The following is a 20949-nucleotide window of genomic DNA, read 5'->3' as shown; positions in this document are numbered from 1 at the left end:
TTCTTGGCGCCGCTTGGGCAGCTGGGGGCGTGCCTTATTCGTCATATCTGCGACTGCGAACCGTGACTCCAATTCTCAAGGCCCAGATTTATTTTTGTATTGCGGTACTCACAGTGCTGTACATCAGATCTGACTCACGCTCGCTCCTTTGCCCGCTGCACCTCGCATGCGACCATTCCTTCGACTCTGTGTGTGCTACAGCAAAAGTTTGCCCCTCAAGACACCCAGATTCGCATATCCCACCCTCGGAACCCAGACATTCCGACGAAACTGCTCAGCAATGGGGAAGGACAAGGACAAGAAGCAAGAGTTGATTAAGAACCCAAAGGGAACGAGGGACTGGTCTGGTGAAGATGTCGACCTGCTGGAAGATATCCTTGCCCAGATCTCTAGAGTCTTCCGCCGCCACGCTGGCAAGAAACTCGATACCCCAGTTTTTGAGCGAGAAGAGGTGCTCAAGGGTAAATATGGCGAAGACTCGAAGCTGATATACGACCTCAAGGATCAAGGCGGAGAGTTACTATCTCTGCGATATGACTTGACGGTCCCCTTTGCCCGGTGGCTGGCTATGAATGCAAACATCAAGAACTACAAGCGATTTGCGATTAGCAAAGTCTACCGAAGAGATCAACCTGCAGTTGCCAAGGGTCGTATGCGGGAGTTCTACCAATGTGACATCGATTTTGCAGGAGCGAGTGACCCAATGATGGCTGACAGCGAAGTCATCGCAATCATTGTGGAGGTGTTTGAGTCCCTCGAATGGACTGGTCGATACACCATCAAAATCAACGACAGGAGAATCCTCGACGGCCTATTTGAAGTGTGTGGTGTGCCGGCGGAGAAGATCAGAATGATTTCCAGCGCGGTTGACAAGCTCGATAAGTTGCCTTGGGATGAGGTCAAGAAAGAGATGGTCGAGACCAAAGGGCTTGATGAAGCAGTGGCAGACAAAATCAAGACTTATGTCACGAGGAAAGGTGGCAAAGATCTGCTAGAGGAATTGAAGAAGGATGAGGCCATGATGGCCAACGCCAAAGCGAAGCAAGGCATAGAAGAGATGGACGCCCTGATGGCCTATCTGGATGCATGGGGTGCGCTTGACAAGCTTTCCTTTGACCTGTCCTTGGCTCGTGGGCTCGATTACTACACCGGTGTGATATATGAGGTTGTGACTGAGGGGTCTGCGCCCGTGATTGCCGACGGTAGCGCCGTGGCTCAAGAAACTCAAAAGCAAGGCAAGAAGGAGAAGAAGGTGCTTGACGAGGATGAAGATCGCTCTAATGATCCATCTGTCGGTATCGGGTCCGTTGCTGCTGGTGGTCGGTATGACCATCTCGTCGAACGCTTTAGACCCAACGCAGACATCCCTTGTGTTGGCATCAGTTTCGGTGTTGACAGGATATTCAGCATAACCAAAGCGAGGATAGCTAAAGGTGAAAAATTCAGCTATGTCTCTTCCAACGCACCTGATGTGTATGTGATGGCGTTTGGTGGCGGCGGTTTCAGCGGCATGCCGAAGGAACGAATTCAGATCACCAAGCTCTTATTGGATGCTGGACTGAAGGTCGAGTTCACATACAAGAAGAAACCGAAGCCGCAAGTTCAATTCAAGAACGCCGAGACAGCAGGCGCCCCCTTCGCAGTGATTCTCGGTGAGGACGAGCAAGCGAAGGGAGAGGTGCGGGTCAAGGAGATGGGACTGCCTGATGGTCATCCGTAAGTGTCCTCACAGTTCATTTTCCCTTCGTCACGTAAGCTGACCTTACTCACAGTGAGAAGGAAGGAGTGCTCGTCAAAATATCAGACCTAGGGGCCGAAGTATCCAGGCGTGTGGATGCGAAGAAGATGCTTTCTAAGACTGGGAACTTGACCGTGAGCTAGGCCGAGGGATCTGGAAAGCGAACACTTCACGTGGCACCTGCAGGACATGCCGACTGTTTGACCTGTGGTCGGAAAGTGCAGGCACAGAGCTAAAAGAAATGACCAGCGTGTTATTGGAGGCCAAGAGATCTTACGTTGCAGAAGCATTTGAAAGGGCTTCCACGATGGCCGGTGCCGGTGTCGTTGGGAGTCCCTGATAAGGTCCGTCTCTGACACGGAACAACGTCTCCAGGAGGAAGACATGCTCTCCAGCAACCTCCCGGCTCGCGAAATAGGTCCAGGGCCGGGCAAACCAAATAGCCCATGTACTCCGTAGAACCGCGGGTAACAAGTGTCCCGATGGAGATGCCATGGTCTGGACAGATCTAATCTCCCTCCAAACAGACAAGAACGACGGATCCAAACTTCTCCAAGATACCATCCACACCATCGTACTATGGTAATAGTCACTATTCAGAATGTCTCTGTTGCGCTTGGGGCACAGCCTTAGCGAAGCCACAGGGGGCGTGAGGGGGTAACGCGAGCCTTGCTCGAGCCTTGGCGCCCATGCCGCCAAGACATGCCAATCCCTTTTCGTCCGCAAGGCTCTACTGAAGACACTCGTTCCACTCCTTCGCATTTTCTCTTCCTGGAAGTGACTTATATTACTCCGTAATGCCAAATAACAAACGGGTCCGTTGAGGCGAGATCTCTTCGCTTCAGCGTCCGGCACGAATCCTGATTGAGCTTCAGGGAGATTCTCCCTGATCCATCTTAGATCTTAGTCCGACGCGCCAGACTTTACCACAAGCGCCGACTATGAAACGTCTCGCGTGTCAGCAACCAATTCTGTCACGTTTGACCTCAACATGATACTCCCCAGCCACAGATGGGCAAGACTTCGAGACCATGATGAAGACCTCCGCGTCGCAGCTGATGTTTGAGATATGGGTTCCTCCAATCGCGACCCAAAGGTCAACGCCTGCAAACACTTCGGTTCTTCCCGCCGCTTATGCTCCCTGTCGACTCTCAGCACTCGCTGTCTGAAGCCGTTGCCCGGATGTGCCTGGCACCGAAGATAAGCAGCTCCCTTCAATCTGGATGGTTTTGATCGTCCCTTTTTCTCCATGTTGAAAACGTGCATTTAGAACCTCATCTTCTCGCGAGACACTCTCCAACTCGACCTTCCTTTTTTCATCCCCAAAGTCATTCGTTCGTTGTTGCAGGACATCACCCTAATTTCTTCACACCCCGTTTTCACTCCTTTTTTGTTCAAACCAAAAGAACACAGCTTCAATCAAGATGCCGGCAATCCGTTCCTTTTATACCCTTACTGTTTTGGCAGCTTGCCTGGCGCAAGTATGACTTGGAATTCCGCCGAGTGTTGGGAGGGAGAGGCTGACTTGCGCTACAGGCATACGCTGGTGATAGCTCGGGTGGTAATGGTGGCTCCTGGGGTGGCAGCGGTGGAAGCGGTGAAGGCTGCAGCGGCAGCAACTGCGGCGGTGACAGCAAGGGCAGCTTTGGTGGAGGCATGAACGGTGGTGGGAGCTGGAACGGTGGCAACCAGTACACTTCGGCCGCCTATACGCCGCCTGCCATGGCGCAATCCTGCCCGCCAGCCCCAAGCTGTCCAAGCTGCCCGCCACAGATGGCCCAGAGCTGCCCAGAGCAGAAGTGCCCACCACCTGCAACCATGACGATTACCGAGACGGTAAGTGTGGCGGTGCGCGATGGAATAGGACAGCGAACTGACGTTTGAAATTTAGTCGACCATTACAGCAGCATCGCCCTGCTCGTCAGTGGTCACGGCCTACGTGACTCAATGGATGAACGCGCCACCGGGCTGCTTCTGTGGCTCTGGAAGTCCTCCTCCATTCGTGTCGATGATGGAGGTGGGAGGAAATACCCCTCTTGGCAACGCCCCTGTCATCACAACAGCTGTCGGCGCTCTCAGCCCTGGTCTTTCATCTATTCCGGCGGCGGAAGCAGTGCAGACCGGAGTGACTGTGGCCGCAGCCGCGGCCGCACCTAAACCAACTGCTGCTGCTGTGTCTCCTGGTGGCTTCTTCGATACGTCGATGAGTGAGTAACCTTTCTGATGCATGAGACGGGGGAAAGAGACACCTGAAGCTGACTGGTGACGTCTAGGCATGCCTGTCGCGACAATCTCTGGTACGGAAACTTCTGGTTCTAGCAGCGTCCCTTCATCTAACATCTCCGAGGCTACTAAAACAGGGGAGGCTAAGCCAGAAGCCACGACGTCGACGACATCTAGTTCCACTTCGTCAGCATCTTCAGCCGCAACTACATCAATATCCAAAACAGGCGCAACTTTCAACACCGACAAAGCAGCAGCATCTTCACCAGCTTCATCTTCATCAACGACAACGACAGCAGCATCCTCCACTACGCCGGTCTCTACGGCAGCAGTGTCTTCTTCAGTTGCGGACGCGGGCGGAGTTGGTGCTGGTTCGTTCAGTACGCTCGACCCCGCGAGTCTGACTCTCAAGAATGCCTATACTCTAGGCATTGGGCGAAGGGATCCTGCACCAACATTATCATAACAGAAAAACCAAAATGAAAATCGAAATGGGATGACGAGAGAATACGCCCGCTTTTCAGGAGCCTGGGCCCATGGGATCGCGGAGTATCAGAAAAAGGGATATTGATCCAGACCCCTTTTTTTCTTTTTCAAATTTCTTGTACACAGGAAGCCAGACTAGACTAGCTTTTCTTCTTGGGCACTTTATTACTACTATCGGCGAGTGCCTCATGCTTGATAGGAAATTCAGATGTAGCAGTGGTATCCTGGGCAACATCTGTAGGATGAGTGTCGTCGGGCCCTGCTTTACCTTCCATCCTCGCCTTCTTTGCTCGTCTCTTCATTTCGCGCTTGGAAAGTGGTTTCTCTTCGGACGCATTATGGGTAGAGACCCCGCCACCAAGGGATGAGACCGAGGCTTTGCGCTTCGTGCCGTTCGATAAAACGACCTCATTTGCCTTCCCTCGTTCGGCGCCTTGGGTGGTCGCATCCTTCATGTTAGCTCGCTGCTTCTGCCCTTGCGCATCTCCTGCGTTCATAGGTCCTACAGTTGCAGTTGTGCCTCCTCCGTCGATGACATCCACGACACCGCGAAAACTCGTCCTCTTCATGCCCGCCAACCTGACAACTTTCCCGGCCTCTTCACACAGCGCTTCCTTCCCCCTCTCCTGGCCGAGTCCCCATACTTGCGCGAGGTTGATCACGTCGTGAGGGCCGCGCAACCCTAGGGCATTCCGAGCTTCGCTGCTCAGTATGATTCCACGTCCTCTCGTTGCGCGGATCAAGGCGGTCGCGCCGCTGATGAGATTGCGTCGGGCGTCCGAGTTGGACGAGGAAATGCCCGGCGCATAGCAAATCTCGAAGCGCACGCCTCGTTGGAGGGCCCCGGCGACGGTTTTGAATTTGATCGGGTAGGTCAGGCGTTGGGTGAAGTCTAGACTGATCAGGTCGCATTCGAGGCTGGAGCAGCAGAGTTGTAGGGCTTTTTCGCTGGTGGGCCGCAGCGCGAGGAGGTTGCAGGCCGGTGAGAAGGAGGAGAGTCGATGGTTTTGCGAGGCGTCGGATATCGTTATCGTAAGGCGTGTCAGAATCGTTAGGGATGGGGGAATGGACAGTGAAGAGATCGGGATGGACGGTGGTGTCGACGGGAGTTTGCCCGCGAGAGTGAGGGACAGGGCGACCGTTGTGTAGCCGAGTTCGGACGCGAAGAGGAGGGTATGGCTGAGAGCGGAGGGCGGCTGGGAGGAGCTGTAGGGGATGCTGAGGTCGTGGAAAGGCATGGCGGCATGTAGGTAGAATAGAACAGGGTCACCGGTGGGATTGATGTTGGGTGTGGACTTCGATCATGGAGCAGACGCGACAGGGCGTCCGAGATTCCGAGATTCGATGGAGTAGCATCGTGCGCACCTGAGTTTTAGAAGACAAAAATCAGGATGGACGTTCCACAGTCATATTAGTCGTCGTGGCCTTGTGTGAGTCCGAGGAAATCTGGGGAAGTACTCCGTACCGTATGTTTTTTTTTTATTTGCTGGAAATAACCAGTAACCATGACGGCAGATGTGGCCGCTTTTACAAGTCGAGGTCAACATGGTGCCGTAGCACGCGTAGCTCTCTAGGTGGGCTCCTGCTCCTTAAGGGGCACTGAGATTCGAAAACATCTCGTAGTCCTGAATTTAATCACCTCCTCTTTTCAAACCATGAGAACGGTATCGTTCCTACAATATCGTCACCAAGTAACCATGAATTTGTCAGATAATAGGTGTATAATGCACGACGAGGTAAATATCCCTGCTTCGAAACATGTGCCGAAAAGTGTCTCGAGTGCCGTGATAGGTAGGTTGGCGTTCATCAGGCAGCCGGAAGGCAGCCTCGTCCAGAGAACAACCGTCCTGATCGCGATTTTCCCCTCATCGAGCTTCAGAAGAAAGGAGCATCGATACTATCTCTGTGTAAGGGCTTGGTATTCGTTGCAAAGCGCTTCATTTGCTATGAGCTGTTGACAACAGGATCAAATCTCAGTACCGGCGGTTTCTTCCAGAAGCGCCTTCACATCAACAAGCAAGGCTGCCCACCAGAACCCTGATAGCATGATGTCGGGTCATCCATCATCAAGTGCCATGACGCCGAACGCTTCATTTCCGCAGAGCGGGTCATGGAACATGCTCGATATCGCGAAGATTCCTGTCAATCTGACTTTCGGCGCGCTTGCCAGGTACAGGTATGTCTTTTCGGGTCCGGGTCTTCCCAGTATCGTGCTCTGATGGTTCTACTGCAGTGCGGCACGCGTCAACCCATATGCCGCCATGGTCGGGGAAGGCTTGTACCAAAATTTTCAGCTGACGATGAAATCTCGAAAAGACATTGAAAGAGCCGTCAACGAGCTAAAAGTTGTTGGTACTCTGGGCGACACCCTGGAGATTGGTTTCGGCATCGAGGATGTGGTGCGGCTTATGGCCAAGTCAGAAAGGGGCTGTGTATGCCTTGCTCTCTGTGCCGCTCTCAAAGAGTGCTACTCAGATGGTACGTACCTTTTCACAAAGTTGTACAAATTCTTTTTAGCAAATTTATTCGGTGTGCTCTTGGGCCTGCGCTACCCAGGCCGAAAGGCAGGTGCTTGGATTCCTCTCTACGGCAACCACAGCACCTAGGCGGCTGATGTCTTGGGTAGACATGGCAGCAGAGATACTGCTGGAGATGGCGAGACTAGTCAACATCGATGGCCAGTACATGCCATCGAGTCAATCGTGGAAGGATCTGCTCAATGCGTGCGCCGGCACCTTGTCCACATCCAGATTTCCAAAATTGGCAGAGCATCTCATGCAGTCAGCAAACGATGATCACCGTTTAGGGGCCTACGGAGGTTATGATGCAAGCCCCACGCGATCACGAACCTGCTCCAGTCCAAAAAACATAGTTGCTGCTCTCTCGGAGCTATCTCAAGTGTCACGCAATGTTTTGAAATCAGTCACCATTGTAGGGGGCTCCGACGCTGCCTGGCTTGCGGCACTTGCTGAATTTCTACTGGGTCTTAGTGTCAGATTGACAACAACTGAAGGGACGCTTCTCTACCGAAATCGCGATGATGAGGATTTCCAAGTAGAGGTTGTTCTGGACATCTCTCCGGGCACTGAAGGCGACCCGATCCTGGCATTGACCGGCAGGACGGTAATCCTGGAAGATGTGACAAAACTTTTTGAAGAAGAGGGCAGAAGTCCTGACGCAGCCGTGGTGTCTGGTCGGGTGGAGTGGAAGGACGTCCTGAGCCGCTCCTTCTTGTCCGAATTCAACAATCTCTTGGAGATTGGCGCTACTGTCGGTGAGTGTATCGGGAGTGCGGCACGCCTTTTCAAAGGTCTTGCCAATGCTGAGGACATGTTTCGAGCTAAGTATCGCCTTGCTTGTACGAGCTACTGTGACAGCGCATATGGAATTGGATTTGTGGACAACACTATTCGCTGGTTTCCAGAGCTACGCAAACTGAGGCATCACATGCAAGCCGCTGCAAAAGCGCCCCTCACCGAGGCCAGGAATAAGTATGAACTCTGCATCAGTCTGGTCAGACAACACTGCAGTTGCCTCACATGCCAGTCTGTCGCACCAGGCCCGACAGAGCACTCCGAGCACGACATCGAGGATGACGAGATGGCAGACGAAGACACAAATGAAAGCAGCACAAATCTCGACACGGAAGGTGACTGGGATCCAGATCACTTTTGTGAAGTTGTGATCCTCGAAACCATAATGTTCCTTTCTCGGGCGCTCTCAAATGTAGTCCTTGAGAATGACTCACTTCTTCCGGGGCGCAGTGGTATGGAATATGCATACGGCAGACACTTGAATCAAAGACGCGCCGCAAATCTTGGACACACGGCGCTCGAGGAGATTGGGCCAATTGCCTTCTGTCTGGACTTTGACGACAATTTCTCTTTCGGTACCCTTCCAGGCAATGAAGAGGGAGTCGAAATCAGATTACAAACTATCCTTGAGATCTTCTCTGGAAGACTTGCTCTTCAACGAACTCCAATTTCTCTGCGCTTTGTGTCAATGGCATCTGCGCATTTCTGGGAGTTTTGAGAGAGCCAAACGCTGACAGCCGCTGTCTTGCTCGAGTCCATGTAATCTCGGGCCGTATCAACCATGAAGGCAAGATGTACACGAGGCTCATAGACCGTGTAATGCCTGAACGACCTATTGAGGGCTTCGGGCCTATTTTCAAGCTGGCCGACGTCGACGAGACGGAGCTGAACCGTTCTCTAAGTGTCAAGGAAAGCTCTACCGGACTGGAGTGTCTCCTCGAGCTGGGCATTGACCGCACGACGCCGTGGCGTGCTGGACCTTCGCGTCTCGCAGTCTTGCTTGCCAGCAGGCGCGGTTTGGTATCCTGCAAGCTGTCAAGGCAGCCTCGGCGAGCAAATACCAGTCAAAACTGTCGGCCCAGCACGCTTTTCTCGAGTGAGCAGATCGACAAAGCCCTTGGGGAGAAGGGAACATTGTGCATTAATGGGAAGTCAATTACCCTGCTTCAATGTCAGGACGGAGCTACTGCTGCTGTAGCAATAGCGTTCTTAGCCTCGCTTCCTCCCACTTTCTCGGTCTTCGTTGCCGAGAAGGAGTGCGCGGCGTGTTGTATAAAGGAAATATTGGCAGTTGACCGAGAGGAGAGGTCCGACTTCTGCGTTCTGTTTGTTCCAGTGTCATGACGATGTTCGAAGAAGACCGCCTCTCGATACATAAGCCGGCTGTACGTCGCCACAACTTCTCGTAAACAATCAACCTCAATCTGACAGTAGCTTAAGATTTGATCGGTAATCGTACTTTACGACCTCTTGGGATTTGATTCTCTCCTCTTTTCCCCCACTGTTTCTCATGGTCGAGGCTTATGTTTATTATTGTTCCTGTTATGGCAAATATACAAACAGTGGAGTATTCTCCCATTCGAATTGATAGTAATCATGTGCAAACTAGTGTGGCTTGCAGATATCGGAGTGTAGCACAATGTCCAGCAGGCAAGGCTGGAGGGTCAAGGAGTGAGGTTGTTCGCTGCCAAGCTTCGGGCACTTTATCGAATTGATCACGATTCCCTGCCAGCAATGGCGCAGGCTAGTGACCGCAGATCGAAAGGCTACCTCATAACCCGTACCACAATTACTTATACCTATTCAACTCTCCTTTGTTCCATTCAGCAGAGGCTGCGCCTGGAAGCCTCAGTTACCTCGCACGGCTGCGCTCACTCCAAGCGCACGCCGACACTGTGCTGCCTCGCGTTTTCTGCCTGACCACCACCGCATGAGAACACCCCACAATCACTTCATCGTCGCAGCCATGGCGCGCGTCTACGCCGATGTCAACGCTAACATGCCTCGGTCTTACTGGGATTACGACTCGGTATCTATCTCTTGGGGTATTCTGGAAAATTACGAAATTGTGAGGAAAATTGGTAGGCCGAAGCTGCGGACACATTTGGCACTAGTACGTGACTAACATGACTGTAAACAGGAAGAGGGAAATACTCGGAAGTCTTCGAAGGCATTAATGTTGCCAACTATCAGAAATGCGTCATCAAAGTGCTAAAGCCGGTCAAGAAGAAGAAGATAAAACGCGAGATCAAGATCCTACAGAACCTTTCCGGGGGCCCAAACATCGTCGCACTTCTGGACGTGGTGCGGGACAGTCAGAGCAAGACACCCAGCCTGATATTTGAAAATGTGGACAATACCGACTTCAGGACCCTCTATCCGCGATTTGTCGACTACGACGTGCGGTATTACATTTTTGAATTGCTCAAGGCGTTGGATTTCTGCCACAGCAAGGGTATCATGCATCGAGACGTCAAACCACACAATGTGATGATCGACCATGCAAAGAGAAAGGTGCGTAGCAGAAATGACGGAGCAGAGCGCAACGCTGACATTTCCCAGCTGAGACTGATTGATTGGGGTTTGGCTGAATTCTACCACCAAGGAACGGAGTACAATGTCAGGGTCGCATCACGATACTTCAAGGGTCCCGAATTGCTGGTTGACTTCCAGGAATACGATTACTCTCTCGACATGTGGTCATTAGGTGCCATGTTTGCCTCCATGATCTTTCGCAAAGAGCCCTTCTTCCACGGCAACAGCAATTCCGACCAACTGGTTAAAATCGCAAAAGTGCTCGGTACAGATGATCTCTTCGAATACCTTGACAAATACGACATTGAACTTGATGCGCAATACGACGACATCCTGAGCAGATTCCCTAAAAAGCCATGGCAGAGCTTTGTCAACGCTGACAATCAGCGGTTTGTCAGCCCAGAAGCCATCGACTTCCTTGACAAGCTACTCAGATACGATCATCAGGTGCGTGGTCTAATCTATGTTTTTAGACCAATATTGACCGCCTCTAGGAACGACTCACAGCTCAAGAAGCTATGGCGCATCCTTACTTTGCACCAGTACGGAATGCAGCAGCACAACAAAATTCACAGAACCACGTTTCTTGACGCAAGCAGGGATGAGCTATTGCAAATATTCCGTCCACGATCGTACAGACGATCACTATTCACACGGCCGGGTGTCTGTTAAGACCACGAGTAGGACGAAACGAGTGATGAGAGATGACATCGCAGTGGCCGTGACTATGAAGGTGGCAAGGCCCCCAAAGGGACCAAGGAGACACAGGTCGGGTAATTGAGAGAGACATGAGGGGACCGAATCGAGCATACAGACCAGGATAGAGTGTGTTGCAGGTACTCGACTCAATCGTGATGCTACTATTACTTTAATCAAACATAGATCCGCCTCAAACCTGTGCTGTTCCTTGTTGAGTCCTCCTATCGATGCTCATTGTCGAATACGCTGCTCTTATCGCCGTGATGTCAGTCTTGGCGTTGACTTTGAGGTTGCGGGTTTCGAGCCTCAACTTTGGGCACGCATAAGACTCATAATTTCCACCCCAGTTACTCATATACCCTTTGCGCTGCCCGAGATACACAACAGTGACTCATTTTGCTCTCCTTTTGTGTTATATGTACTAACTCGTCTCCCTGATCAATCAAAACTGGGTCAAGGGCAAAATCCAGCAAAATACTCTGCAGGCCTTTTCTTCTGCGCCCACCTCCAGCTTGGAGACGGCTACATCGTTTCAACATGGCTCTCAATGCTGCATCCCACAATGTCAGTAAGTATCGATGTTCGTCTCAGAGCTATTGTGCGCTGGCTGACGTTTGCGGCAGCTGGTGACCCAACAGGCTCTCCGTCAGGTCCTCCTCCTCCAGTCTCCTCCGAGATAGCTTCTGCAGCCCAAACCGCGGCCAAAAAGGATGCCCTGGGCAACAATGTGCCTGGCAAAGATCAACAAGATAATGACAGCGGGCAAACTGTGATGGGCGCCGCAGGAAAGCCGAAAACTGCCAAAGAAAGTATGAACGAAAACGCCGAAGGACCACATTGACATACACTGCCCTTCATTCGTATTCATGTTGCATTACAAGCAACGACTCATTTGAGGACGAGTACCGGGTCGCCAGAGTCTCATGGTGCATAACTGGGAAAGTGTTTATAGAGTCGAGCGCATGATGTAGTCAACCAACCACCCACAATAGACAAAGTCCCTACCACTTCCCACCATTCTGTGAATGAACTACAATCTGACAATTCTGCGTGTTATAGTTGAAAAGGAGCGTAAGAAGGCCGAAAAGCTCGCCAAATTCCAGGAGAAGCAATCCAAAAAGCAAGTTCCCGCAGCTGATACCGCATCGAAAGCCCCGAAGAAGGAGAAAGTCAAGAAAGCCGCTGCTGTTGACGCCTACGAACCACAGAAGATCGAAAGCGGCCGATACGAGTGGTGGGAGAGCAGGGGATTTTTCAAACCACAATTTACGAAAGATGGCAAGATCAAGCCAGAAGGCAAATTCGTCATTCCGATTCCTCCCCCAAATGTCACGGGCTCCTTACATATGGGCCATGCTCTTACCAATTCTCTGCAAGATACAATGATTCGGCATGCGAGAATGAAAGGGAAGACGACAGCGTGGATCCCTGGTTGTGACCATGCGGGTATTGCGACTCAAAGCGTTGTGGAAAGGATGGTCTACAAGACAGAGGGCAAAACACGACATGACCTAGGCCGGGACGTTTTGCTGGAGAAGATTTGGAGCTGGAAAGAGAAGTATCATAGCAACATTACCAACCAGTTGAAGCGTCTGGGAGGCTCAATGGATTGGAGTCGAGAGGCTTTCACCATGGATGAGAACCTCTCCCTTGCCGTACGCAAGACTTTCATCGACCTGTTCGACGAAGGTATTATCTACAGGGCGAACCGATTGGTGAACTGGTGTTCTGCATTGAGCACTTCACTTTCCAATCTCGAAGTGGACAACAAGGAACTGAAAGGGCGGACGAAGCTGAAAGTACCGGGCTACGACAAGATGATCGAGTTCGGTGTCCTGACATACTTCAAATATCCGATCAGCAAAGGGGACGACTCGCACAAAACGTCAACCTCCCCTACCAGATTCCAAGGCTATGAGTTCATCGAAATTGCAACAACACGTCCGGAGACCATGCTTGGTGATACGGGTATCGCCGTACATCCAAACGACAAAAGGTACCAGCATCTTGTGGGCAAGACCGCTATTCACCCCTTCATACCGGACCGAAATATCGTTATTTTTGCAGACGAGGAAGTAGAGATGGACTTCGGTACGGGTGCCGTGAAAATTACACCTGCACATGATACCAACGATTTCAACAAGGGCAAAAAGCACAATCTCGAATTTATCAACATCCTGAATGACGATGGCACACTCAATGCCAACGCCGGACCTTTCGCTGGACAGAAGCGTTTCGACGTCCGTTATGGAGTCATCAATGCTCTGAAAGAGCTTGATCTCTATACCAAGCAAGAAGACAATGCAATGACAATCCCCATGTGCCAGAGGAGCAAGGATGTAATTGAGCCAGTGTTGAAGCCGCAATGGTGGATGAGAATGGCCGACCTTGCTAAAGCTGCAGATGAAGCTGTGCTTGATGGAAGAATTGCCATCAAACCTGAAACGGAGTCTCGACGCTTCCATTTTTGGATGCAGAATATCCAAGATTGGTGCATCTCTCGACAGTTGTGGTGGGGCCACCGTGCACCTGCATATTTCATTGAGCTTGAGGGCGAAGCTAGTGACGAGGGCGACGATAAGTTCTGGGTGTGCGCTTACGATGAAGAGGAAGCCCGTGCGAAGGCAGAAAAGAAATTCCCAGGCAAAAAGTTCACCTTGAGGTGGGATGAGGATGTGCTGGACACCTGGTTCTCCTCAGGCCTCTGGCCCTTCTCGACCCTTGGTTGGCCCAAAGAGACGTCAGATATGCGGGAGTTATACCCGACCTCCATGCTGGAGACTGGTTGGGATATCCTCTTTTTCTGGGTTGCTCGAATGGTCATGCTCGGATTGAAATTGACTGGTGATGTTCCGTTCACGGAGGTCTACTGCCACTCCTTGATCCGAGATGCCGAAGGAAGAAAGATGTCGAAGTCGCTAGGAAACGTTGTCGATCCCCTGGACATCATCAGAGGTATCACGCTGGAAGACCTCCACAAGACACTCTACGCCGGCAATCTCGACCCCGTCGAAATTGAACGGGCCAAGGCATATCAGAAGTCGGCGTTTCCCAAGGGTATCGAGGAATGCGGCTCCGACGCTCTACGGTTCACATTGGTCAACTATACGACGGGCGGAGGTGATATTGCATTCGACATCAGAGAAATCGAAGCGAAGCGACGATTCTGCAACAAAATCTATCAGGCCACCAATTTTGCGTTGGGGAGGCTGGGTGAAGAATTCGTTCCCGATGCGAAGCTGACCGACAACGAGCCCGTATCGCTTTCTGAGAAGTGGATCCTCCACAGACTCAACACTGCCACCAAAGAGGTCAATGAAGCGATTGAAGGGCGCGAATTCTCCGTGGCTGCTGGTACCTTGTACCAGTACTGGTTCACTCAACTTTGCGACACTTTTATCGAGAATTCGAAATACATTTTGACTCCTGAAGCTCCGGAGGACCAGAGGAAGTCTGCCCAGCAGACATTGTACACAGCACTCGAAGGAGGTCTGCTGCTTATGCATCCGCTCATGCCATTCTTGACGGAGCACTTGTGGCAGAAACTGCCCCGGCGCAAGGGCGACACTACCGAGAGTATTATGATCGCCAAGTATCCGGAGTTCATCGAGAAGCTCAATAATCCCATGGAAGCTGAGAAGTACGAGTTTATCATGGCCATCGCTACTGGCATACGCAGCCTGCTTTCACAATACGGCTTCAAGGAGCCTGGAGATCTCATCATCCAGACGTACTCGGAAGCTGCTTTCAACACTGTTTCTGAAGAGCGCACGTCTCTCAAATCACTTGGCGGAAAGTATGCTGGTGAGATAGAGGTCCTTCCGCCTAGCGCAACCTCTCTCCCCCCTGCTGGATGTGCCCTTCAGAGCATCAATGCCGATGCGGCAGTGTACTTGAAGGTTGTTGGCAAGATTGACCTCGTCGAGGAGCTGAAGAAGCGAGAGAAGGGCGTCGAGGATGCGAAAGCACGTGTTGAGAAGAGCAAAAAGATCATGACTGCGGCTGGCTGGGAAAAGGCGAACCCGGAAACCAAGACCAAGGAACAAGAGAAGCTTGAGGACGCAGAAAGCGAAGTGAAGAGGCTTGAAGAAGCCATCAGAGATCTAGAGAGATTGAAGATGGAGGGCTAGAAGGCTTGCAATGAGGGTTTTCGGGCTCATGCGAGGCTTCAAAAATGTTTAAGTAGATAACTCATATACCGAGGGCTTGACACTTGTAGAACAGCTGATCTGAATTACCTAGGTATTCACCATTCTTTATTCTCTAGGATAAGGACATACTTACCTGGTACCTTAGGTATCCCCATAGCATATGACTGGCTTCCGGCGCCTCTCCGAGTCTCTCGGCAGGTACAAACGAGGATACCTAGGTACAGTACTCGCCAAGGTGGGAAGCGGCCCTGGGGACTCGGAGATGGTCTCGTGGTTGACGGTCCGCTAGAATATGGCGGATTCACCCGTGTCCAATCCTGTCGGAAACAAAAAAAAAAATAAGATCTAGGAATAAAATGTTCGTTACATTCATTGTAGCGGGTACATGTCTAGAGATATTACGTAGACTACGACGTGCCTCTGCGCAGCAGCTTCTGATTTCAGCATTCTTTCTCAGCTACAGCATGGGTTGAAGGACAACTTCTTTCAGACTTACGAATCCGCCTACGCGTTCGGTGGCCCGTTCCATTCTTTTCCCCTGCACCTCGAAGACCAGCCCCAAATGCCGCTGACGCAGTTTCTCCGCGTCGAAACGCGACACATGTCCCCTTGCCTAAGAGAGTATTTCGGACACAGCCAGACACGCTTAACAAGACATTGCAGGTCAGCGAGCAGCTTGTCTTCGAATAGATCCTCATTGGCGATCCTCACGTCTTCGAGAAATACACTCCCTAGACTCCTCTCCGCAGCCGCAAGCCGTCGAAGCCTCCCAATGACCGCAACACAGACAATGACCCAGTCGAGGAGTCATGCAGGACACTCTCATGGGCATGGGCATTCCCACGATACCGCCTACTTGACCTCCAAGAATAAGAATGATGCTGGTGTCAGAATAACCAGAATCGGGCTGTTTGTGAACCTGGCCATGGCCATCGGCAAGGGAATAGGAGGCTACGTCTTCCACTCTCAAGCATTGATCGCCGACGGGTTTCACGCCTTGACTGACCTGGTGTCCGACTTTATGACGTTGGCTACAATATCATGGTCTTTGAGGCCTGCAACATCTCGCTTTCCGAGCGGCTATGGCAAGATCGAAAGCTTGGGTGCTCTCGGCGTCAGTGGTCTACTACTGTTCGGTGGTGTCGGTATTGGGTTCAACGCCCTGGACGTTCTATATTCGCAGCTCTTTCTCGATGCAGCTGCACAGGCACATGAGCATGCAGAACACTCTCATGGACTATTTTCCTTCCTGGGCCACAGCCATGGCCCGGTCGTTCCTGACCTCAACGCTGCATGGCTTGCTGGAGGCTCGATCATTGTCAAAGAGTGGTTATACAGAGCTAGTAAGTTGTCGCCTCTCAGCTGTTCCATGCGAATACTAAGATCAGACAGCTATGAAGATTGCTCGGGAACGCAAATCGGCTGTCCTAGCCTCGAACGCCGTTCATCATCGAGTCGACTCCCTCACTAGCATCGTCGCACTTGCTACCATTGGAGGAGCACATGTATTCACCGATGCGTCTTGGCTAGACCCTGTCGGTGGGTTGCTCATTTCTGCCATGGTAATCAGAGCCGGCTGGGGCAATACTAAATCTGCCTTGCTCGAGCTGGCGGATGTCACCGTGGACAATGAGGTCAAGTCTTCGGTCCGTCGTGCTGCAACAAAAGCTTTGAAGGGTGACCCAGCGCAGGGCGTTGCCCCAGTGAAGTGTGGCGAGCAGGCCGAGATCAGAGATATCCAGGGAACAAAATCTGGTCAGAACTATCTCATCGATATTGAATTGGCTGTGCCCAGCGGCTTGACGCTACAAGAAATGGAGGACATTGAGAATGCAGTCCGAGAAAGGGCAGGTTCGAAAGTCCGTGGTGTCCGACGAGTCCGAGTCAAATTTGTTCCTGCTGAGGATACTCAATCTACTCTTGCTGGCGACTTTATTCCTGCGGACGTCAGCCCACGGAGCAGTCCCGAGCCAGAAGACGAACACGAGCATAACCATGACCATGACCATGAGAAGGCGCCTTCAAATGGCCACGCTCACCACCATTCCAACGGACAGGCGCAAACCACAAACAGGAGAAAGAAAGATGATTGATAAGTTATGGACACGTATGGAGTACTCATGTTGGGCCTTGTGGGCATCTTCGGCGTAAAACTCCGGCGGCCACGAGTCTATGATTTCAGGCTGATATCATCGTGCCAAGATGACCACCGGGAACCTCAAAAGGTTTCCAAGGTTGGCCGCGCATAACCCCGCGTTGTTCTATCACAGCCAAAACAATTCTCCAGGAACCCTTATTTCCTTCGGTTGAGCTCCAGAGAGAGACAGATTGGGACTCTATATATCCAAAGGTCACCACCTGCACGCAGCTTAAATATGACCTCCTCCGGTCCTTTATACTTGGGCTTCGACCTATCCACCCAGCAGCTAAAAGGACTGGTTGTCGATGATAGTCTCAAAAAGGTTCACGAGGCCAAGTTCGATTTCGATGCCGACTCCAAAGGATTCAACGTCAACAAAGGCGTCCTCGTCAATGAAGCCGAACATGAAGTCTTTGCCCCTGTTGCAATGTGGCTCCAAGCCATGGATACTCTACTTGCAAGACTAAAGGACGACGGTCTTGACTTTCAGCGCGTAAAAGGTATTAGTGGCTCAGGAATGCAGCATGGGAGTGTGTTCTGGAACGCAGATGCAGAGCAATTGCTAGCCCAGTTAGACCCTGAGAAGACGTTGCAGTCGCAGCTCGACCGTGCCTTTGCACATCCTTTCAGCCCCAACTGGCAAGACGCCAGCACCCAAAAGGAATGCGATGAATTCGACGCGATACTAGGGGACGAACATCAATTAGCCAATGTTACGGGAAGCAAAGCGCATCATCGCTTTACTGGCCCACAAATACTGCGATTCCAGCGAAAGTACCCCGACAAATACATCAAGACTCACAGGATCACACTGGTCTCGTCTTGGATAGCCACTATATTCCTAGGCAAGTTTGCACCATTCGATATTTCAGACGTATGTGGGATGAACCTCTGGGACATCAAGGCCGGAAATTGGAATGAGAAGCTACTCGAACTTGCAGCTGGACCATCAGGCGTGGAAGCATTGAAGCAGAAATTGGGCCATGTCCCTGAAGACGGCGGCATCCATCTGGGCAATATTTCGAAGTATTTCGTCCGTCGCCACGGCTTCAGCGAAGACTGCACGATCATCGCATCGACAGGAGACAATCCATCCACTATCCTCGCTCTCCCCCTTCGTTCCAACGATGCAATAGTCTCCCTGGGCACATCAACCACGTTCCTCATGTCGACTTCAGAGTACAGACCTGATCCGGCGACACATTTCTTCAACTCTCCTACCACGCCGGGCCTGTATATGTTTATGCTATGCTACAAAAACGGCGGCCTGGCCCGCGAGAAAGTCCGCAACGCCATCAATTCCAAAGCAAGTGTGTCAGATACGACTTCCTGGACCGAGTTCGACAAGTATCTTCTCTCGACACCGCCATTGGCACAGTATGACCGGTCGAAACCCATGCAGCTGGGACTGTACTTTCCTCGTCCCGAGATCATCCCGAACCTGCCCATTGGCGAGTGGCATTTCGAGTATGACCCCGAGTCCGGCAATCTTACGCCGACTGAGAAAGTCCCACAATCGCCTGAGCAAGACGCACGCATCATTGTCGAGTCACAATTCTTATCTTTGAGGTTGCGCTCGAGGGATCTGGTTTCCTCGCCAGCCCAAAATCTCCCGCCGCAGCCGCGACGCGTGTACATGGTCGGTGGAGGAAGTCGGAACAAGGCGATCGCCAAAGTCGCCGGCGAAGTTCTGGGCGGCTCGGAAGGCGTTTTCAAACTTGACGTTGGTGAGAATGCGTGCGCGCTAGGCGCGGCGTATAAGGCTGTCTGGGCGATGGAGCGGGCTGAAGGCGAGACCTTTGAGGAGTTGATTGGGAATAGGTGGCGTGAGGAGGAGTTTGTCGAGAAGATTGCCGATGGATATAACCCGGAAGTATGGGAGAAGTATGGACGGGCGCTAAAGGGGTTCGAGATGATGGAGTTGAGACTGTTGGAGGACAAGAAGCAGGGGAAGATGGACTGAGCCGTGAATGAGGCACGAGATTGGGATAAGCGGAGGGTTGGTGAGGGCTGCGTGTACGAATATCAAGCATAGTCAGAAAAGCATTGATATAGAAAGATAGACATGTAATTGTGCATTCGAGCTGAGGCGAGTGTAGGCGTCTCCGCCATATAACAAGGGCTACCTCTATATTCTCTGCTCTGATAGCCTTGCGACCTTTCACCTTCCTTCACGAACAACGCATGAGACAAAAGAACGGCGAAAGGCCTGTCTCCCCGTGTCGATTTTGCTTTTTTACCGCCGCGTAAACTGAAGCGGCGTCCAAGGCTCCCCCCACGATAACGCATGACTGCTTGAAAGCCCAACGACACCGGCCCTATACGCACGAGGGCCCTTGATGCTTCATCGGACTCGCGTTATACAAGTACGTTCCTAGGGAAGTTCAATGCTTGTTCTGTGGATTCGTTGAATAGCTGCTCTGAGTCGCACATATACTATACAAATGTCCGGAAGATTCCATCCTGAATTGGGTGTTCTTGAGAAAGTGCTGAGCGTTGAAGATGTTTATACAGAGGTTCCCCTGATACGGGAGTTCCACTTGGGGGCCTTTCATGCTTGTGGTATGCATAGGGTCTCGAGTCATCCCAATCAACAATTCCAGGGGCGCAGGAGGCAGCAGTGTAGCTCCGCGATGTCGTCGCGTGGACTCGAACAGGGTCGGCGAGTGTCCACACTGGGCTCGCAGCAAAGCACATATAATGCTGGGTCGCACTTTTGCTGATAGCACCCTCTTTACTTAAAAAATCGTCCCATCATATTCCCCGCCAGATTTCTCGCGATGCCTGAGCCCATGAAGGCCGAACCCGCGAAACTCGATGCTTGACTGAACTTGTCGCACCGGGAAAAGGCTACGGTGTTGGTTATTGTGAGGCCCAGTGCTATGGCTGTACCAATGTCAGTCTTCTAGGTCTTCCTCACGGCGGAGCTGGGGGGAGGAAGGAGGAAGAAGATGTACATACCGATTGTAACCAGCCAAATCAGATTCTGCAGCCTGACAATGGCTAGAATAGCCAGTCCTACCCATAGCGCCGGCACGACGTACATGCTCAGCCAGAAGAAGCGCTTGTCGGTCTTGTTTTCGGCGCGGCTTCCCTCGGGCGCGGACTCGAAGACCCAGTGGCTGTCGCCCGTCGCGGTGTTGACTTCGTTCCACCATCTTAACCCGACAAGCCGCCGGCCAGCGATGTTCTTGAGGTAGTAGAAGTCGATGGACAGGAGAAGCAGGGTCAGGATGAAGACTAGGACGAAGTTCCGGATGAAGAGGACGCCGAAGAGGTACATGAGAAGGCTGCCTGGGAGCAGTTGTTAGCTAGTCCAGGGCTGCACAAGGGCGCGGCATCCACGAGAGAAAGAGATAGAGGTCGGCAGTGGTGTAGAAAGTACCTACCTATTCGAAAGCCCAGGTATGTGAGGAGGGTGATGGGGTGCGCACTCAGGCGCCAATTGAGAGAGCCGGCTTCATCTGCCATGACGGATAGAAGTGGACGGGTATGGTAAGAGATACACTATAGCACTGCGACGATTGACATTCCGGGACTGAAGCAAAAGTGCACGAGAGGACACTGGCAATAGGAGTGAGTTTACCCACGGCGAGGCGCGTGTCGATTGATGGGAGAGAACACATGCGCAGAAACCTGACAGTCAGTCACGTGAGCGCTGGC

At 51.9% G+C, this 20949-nt stretch overlaps 9 protein-coding genes across 9 annotated transcripts; 7 read left to right on the top strand and 2 right to left on the bottom strand.

Annotated features, from left to right (window-relative positions):
- Positions 1-90: 90 nt before the first annotated feature.
- PV05_04867 (uncharacterized protein) lies at positions 91-2282 on the top strand. Its single transcript, XM_013461318.1, has 2 exons — positions 91-1716; positions 1773-2282. Exons 1-2 carry the CDS (start codon positions 167-169, stop codon positions 1879-1881), a joined length of 1659 nt encoding a protein of 552 aa, XP_013316772.1. The 5' UTR covers positions 91-166; the 3' UTR covers positions 1882-2282.
- An 880-nt stretch (positions 2283-3162) lies between these two features.
- PV05_04866 (uncharacterized protein) lies at positions 3163-4698 on the top strand (the record flags this gene model as incomplete). Its single annotated transcript, XM_013461317.1, has 4 exons — positions 3163-3219; positions 3275-3574; positions 3630-3945; positions 4012-4698. The coding sequence occupies 4 exons, from the start codon at positions 3163-3165 to the stop codon at positions 4425-4427; spliced, it is 1089 nt and encodes a 362-aa protein (XP_013316771.1). The 3' UTR covers positions 4428-4698.
- On the bottom strand, positions 4517-5898 carry PV05_04865 (uncharacterized protein). The gene has a single exon (XM_013461316.1). The coding sequence runs from the start codon at positions 5683-5685 to the stop codon at positions 4588-4590; it is 1098 nt and encodes a 365-aa protein (XP_013316770.1). The 5' UTR covers positions 5686-5898; the 3' UTR covers positions 4517-4587.
- A 624-nt stretch (positions 5899-6522) lies between these two features.
- PV05_04864 (uncharacterized protein) lies at positions 6523-8479 on the top strand (the record flags this gene model as incomplete). The annotated part of the gene is made up of 3 exons (XM_013461315.1): positions 6523-6623; positions 6681-6925; positions 7074-8479. 3 exons carry the CDS (start codon positions 6523-6525, stop codon positions 8477-8479), a joined length of 1752 nt encoding a protein of 583 aa, XP_013316769.1.
- Positions 8480-9514: 1035 nt separating this feature from the next.
- Positions 9515-11185, top strand: PV05_04863 (casein kinase II subunit alpha). The gene is made up of 4 exons (XM_013461314.1): positions 9515-9842; positions 9902-10275; positions 10324-10743; positions 10791-11185. The coding sequence occupies exons 1-4, from the start codon at positions 9692-9694 to the stop codon at positions 10884-10886; spliced, it is 1041 nt and encodes a 346-aa protein (XP_013316768.1). The 5' UTR covers positions 9515-9691; the 3' UTR covers positions 10887-11185.
- A 145-nt stretch (positions 11186-11330) lies between these two features.
- On the top strand, positions 11331-15247 carry PV05_04862 (valine-tRNA ligase). Its single transcript, XM_013461313.1, has 3 exons — positions 11331-11563; positions 11619-11804; positions 12055-15247. Exons 1-3 carry the CDS (start codon positions 11533-11535, stop codon positions 15123-15125), a joined length of 3288 nt encoding a protein of 1095 aa, XP_013316767.1. The 5' UTR covers positions 11331-11532; the 3' UTR covers positions 15126-15247.
- A 671-nt stretch (positions 15248-15918) lies between these two features.
- Positions 15919-17239, top strand: PV05_04861 (uncharacterized protein; the record flags this gene model as incomplete). The annotated part of the gene is made up of 2 exons (XM_013461312.1): positions 15919-16489; positions 16539-17239. The coding sequence occupies 2 exons, from the start codon at positions 15919-15921 to the stop codon at positions 17237-17239; spliced, it is 1272 nt and encodes a 423-aa protein (XP_013316766.1).
- A 282-nt stretch (positions 17240-17521) lies between these two features.
- PV05_04860 (uncharacterized protein) lies at positions 17522-19249 on the top strand (the record flags this gene model as incomplete). Its single annotated transcript, XM_013461311.1, has 1 exon — positions 17522-19249. One exon carries the CDS (start codon positions 17522-17524, stop codon positions 19247-19249), a length of 1728 nt encoding a protein of 575 aa, XP_013316765.1.
- Positions 19250-19332: 83 nt separating this feature from the next.
- On the bottom strand, positions 19333-20870 carry PV05_04859 (golgi apparatus membrane protein tvp23). The gene is made up of 3 exons (XM_013461310.1): positions 20676-20870; positions 20248-20580; positions 19333-20172 (listed from the first exon to the last, which is right to left on the bottom strand). Exons 1-3 carry the CDS (start codon positions 20755-20757, stop codon positions 20021-20023), a joined length of 567 nt encoding a protein of 188 aa, XP_013316764.1. The 5' UTR covers positions 20758-20870; the 3' UTR covers positions 19333-20020.
- Between the last annotated feature and the right edge of the window lie 79 nt (positions 20871-20949).

Source organism: Exophiala xenobiotica (genome assembly GCF_000835505.1).
Source record: "Exophiala xenobiotica strain CBS 118157 unplaced genomic scaffold supercont1.3, whole genome shotgun sequence".
Lineage (NCBI taxonomy): Eukaryota > Fungi > Ascomycota > Eurotiomycetes > Chaetothyriales > Herpotrichiellaceae > Exophiala > Exophiala xenobiotica.
This window is presented reverse-complemented; position numbering and strand designations above follow the sequence as displayed.

Coding starts and splice junctions, on each gene's coding strand:
- PV05_04863 (XM_013461314.1), top strand. CDS start 9,692: ATGAGAACACCCCACAATCACTTCATCGTCGCAGCCATGGCGCGCGTC. Junction 9,843..9,901: donor CGAAATTGTGAGGAAAATTG/GTAGGCCGAAGC, acceptor GACTGTAAACAG/GAAGAGGGAAATACTCGGAA. Junction 10,744..10,790: donor TACTCAGATACGATCATCAG/GTGCGTGGTCTA, acceptor GACCGCCTCTAG/GAACGACTCACAGCTCAAGA.
- PV05_04867 (XM_013461318.1), top strand. CDS start 167: ATGCGACCATTCCTTCGACTCTGTGTGTGCTACAGCAAAAGTTTGCCC. Junction 1,717..1,772: donor GGACTGCCTGATGGTCATCC/GTAAGTGTCCTC, acceptor CCTTACTCACAG/TGAGAAGGAAGGAGTGCTCG.
- PV05_04865 (XM_013461316.1), bottom strand. CDS start 5,685: ATGCCTTTCCACGACCTCAGCATCCCCTACAGCTCCTCCCAGCCGCCC.
- PV05_04862 (XM_013461313.1), top strand. CDS start 11,533: ATGGCTCTCAATGCTGCATCCCACAATGTCA. Junction 11,564..11,618: donor TGCTGCATCCCACAATGTCA/GTAAGTATCGAT, acceptor CGTTTGCGGCAG/CTGGTGACCCAACAGGCTCT. Junction 11,805..12,054: donor GCCGAAAACTGCCAAAGAAA/GTATGAACGAAA, acceptor TGCGTGTTATAG/TTGAAAAGGAGCGTAAGAAG.
- PV05_04859 (XM_013461310.1), bottom strand. CDS start 20,757: ATGGCAGATGAAGCCGGCTCTCTCAATTGGCGCCTGAGTGCGCACCCC. Junction 20,581..20,675: donor ATACCTGGGCTTTCGAATAG/GTAGGTACTTTC, acceptor AACTGCTCCCAG/GCAGCCTTCTCATGTACCTC. Junction 20,173..20,247: donor GATTTGGCTGGTTACAATCG/GTATGTACATCT, acceptor ACATTGGTACAG/CCATAGCACTGGGCCTCACA.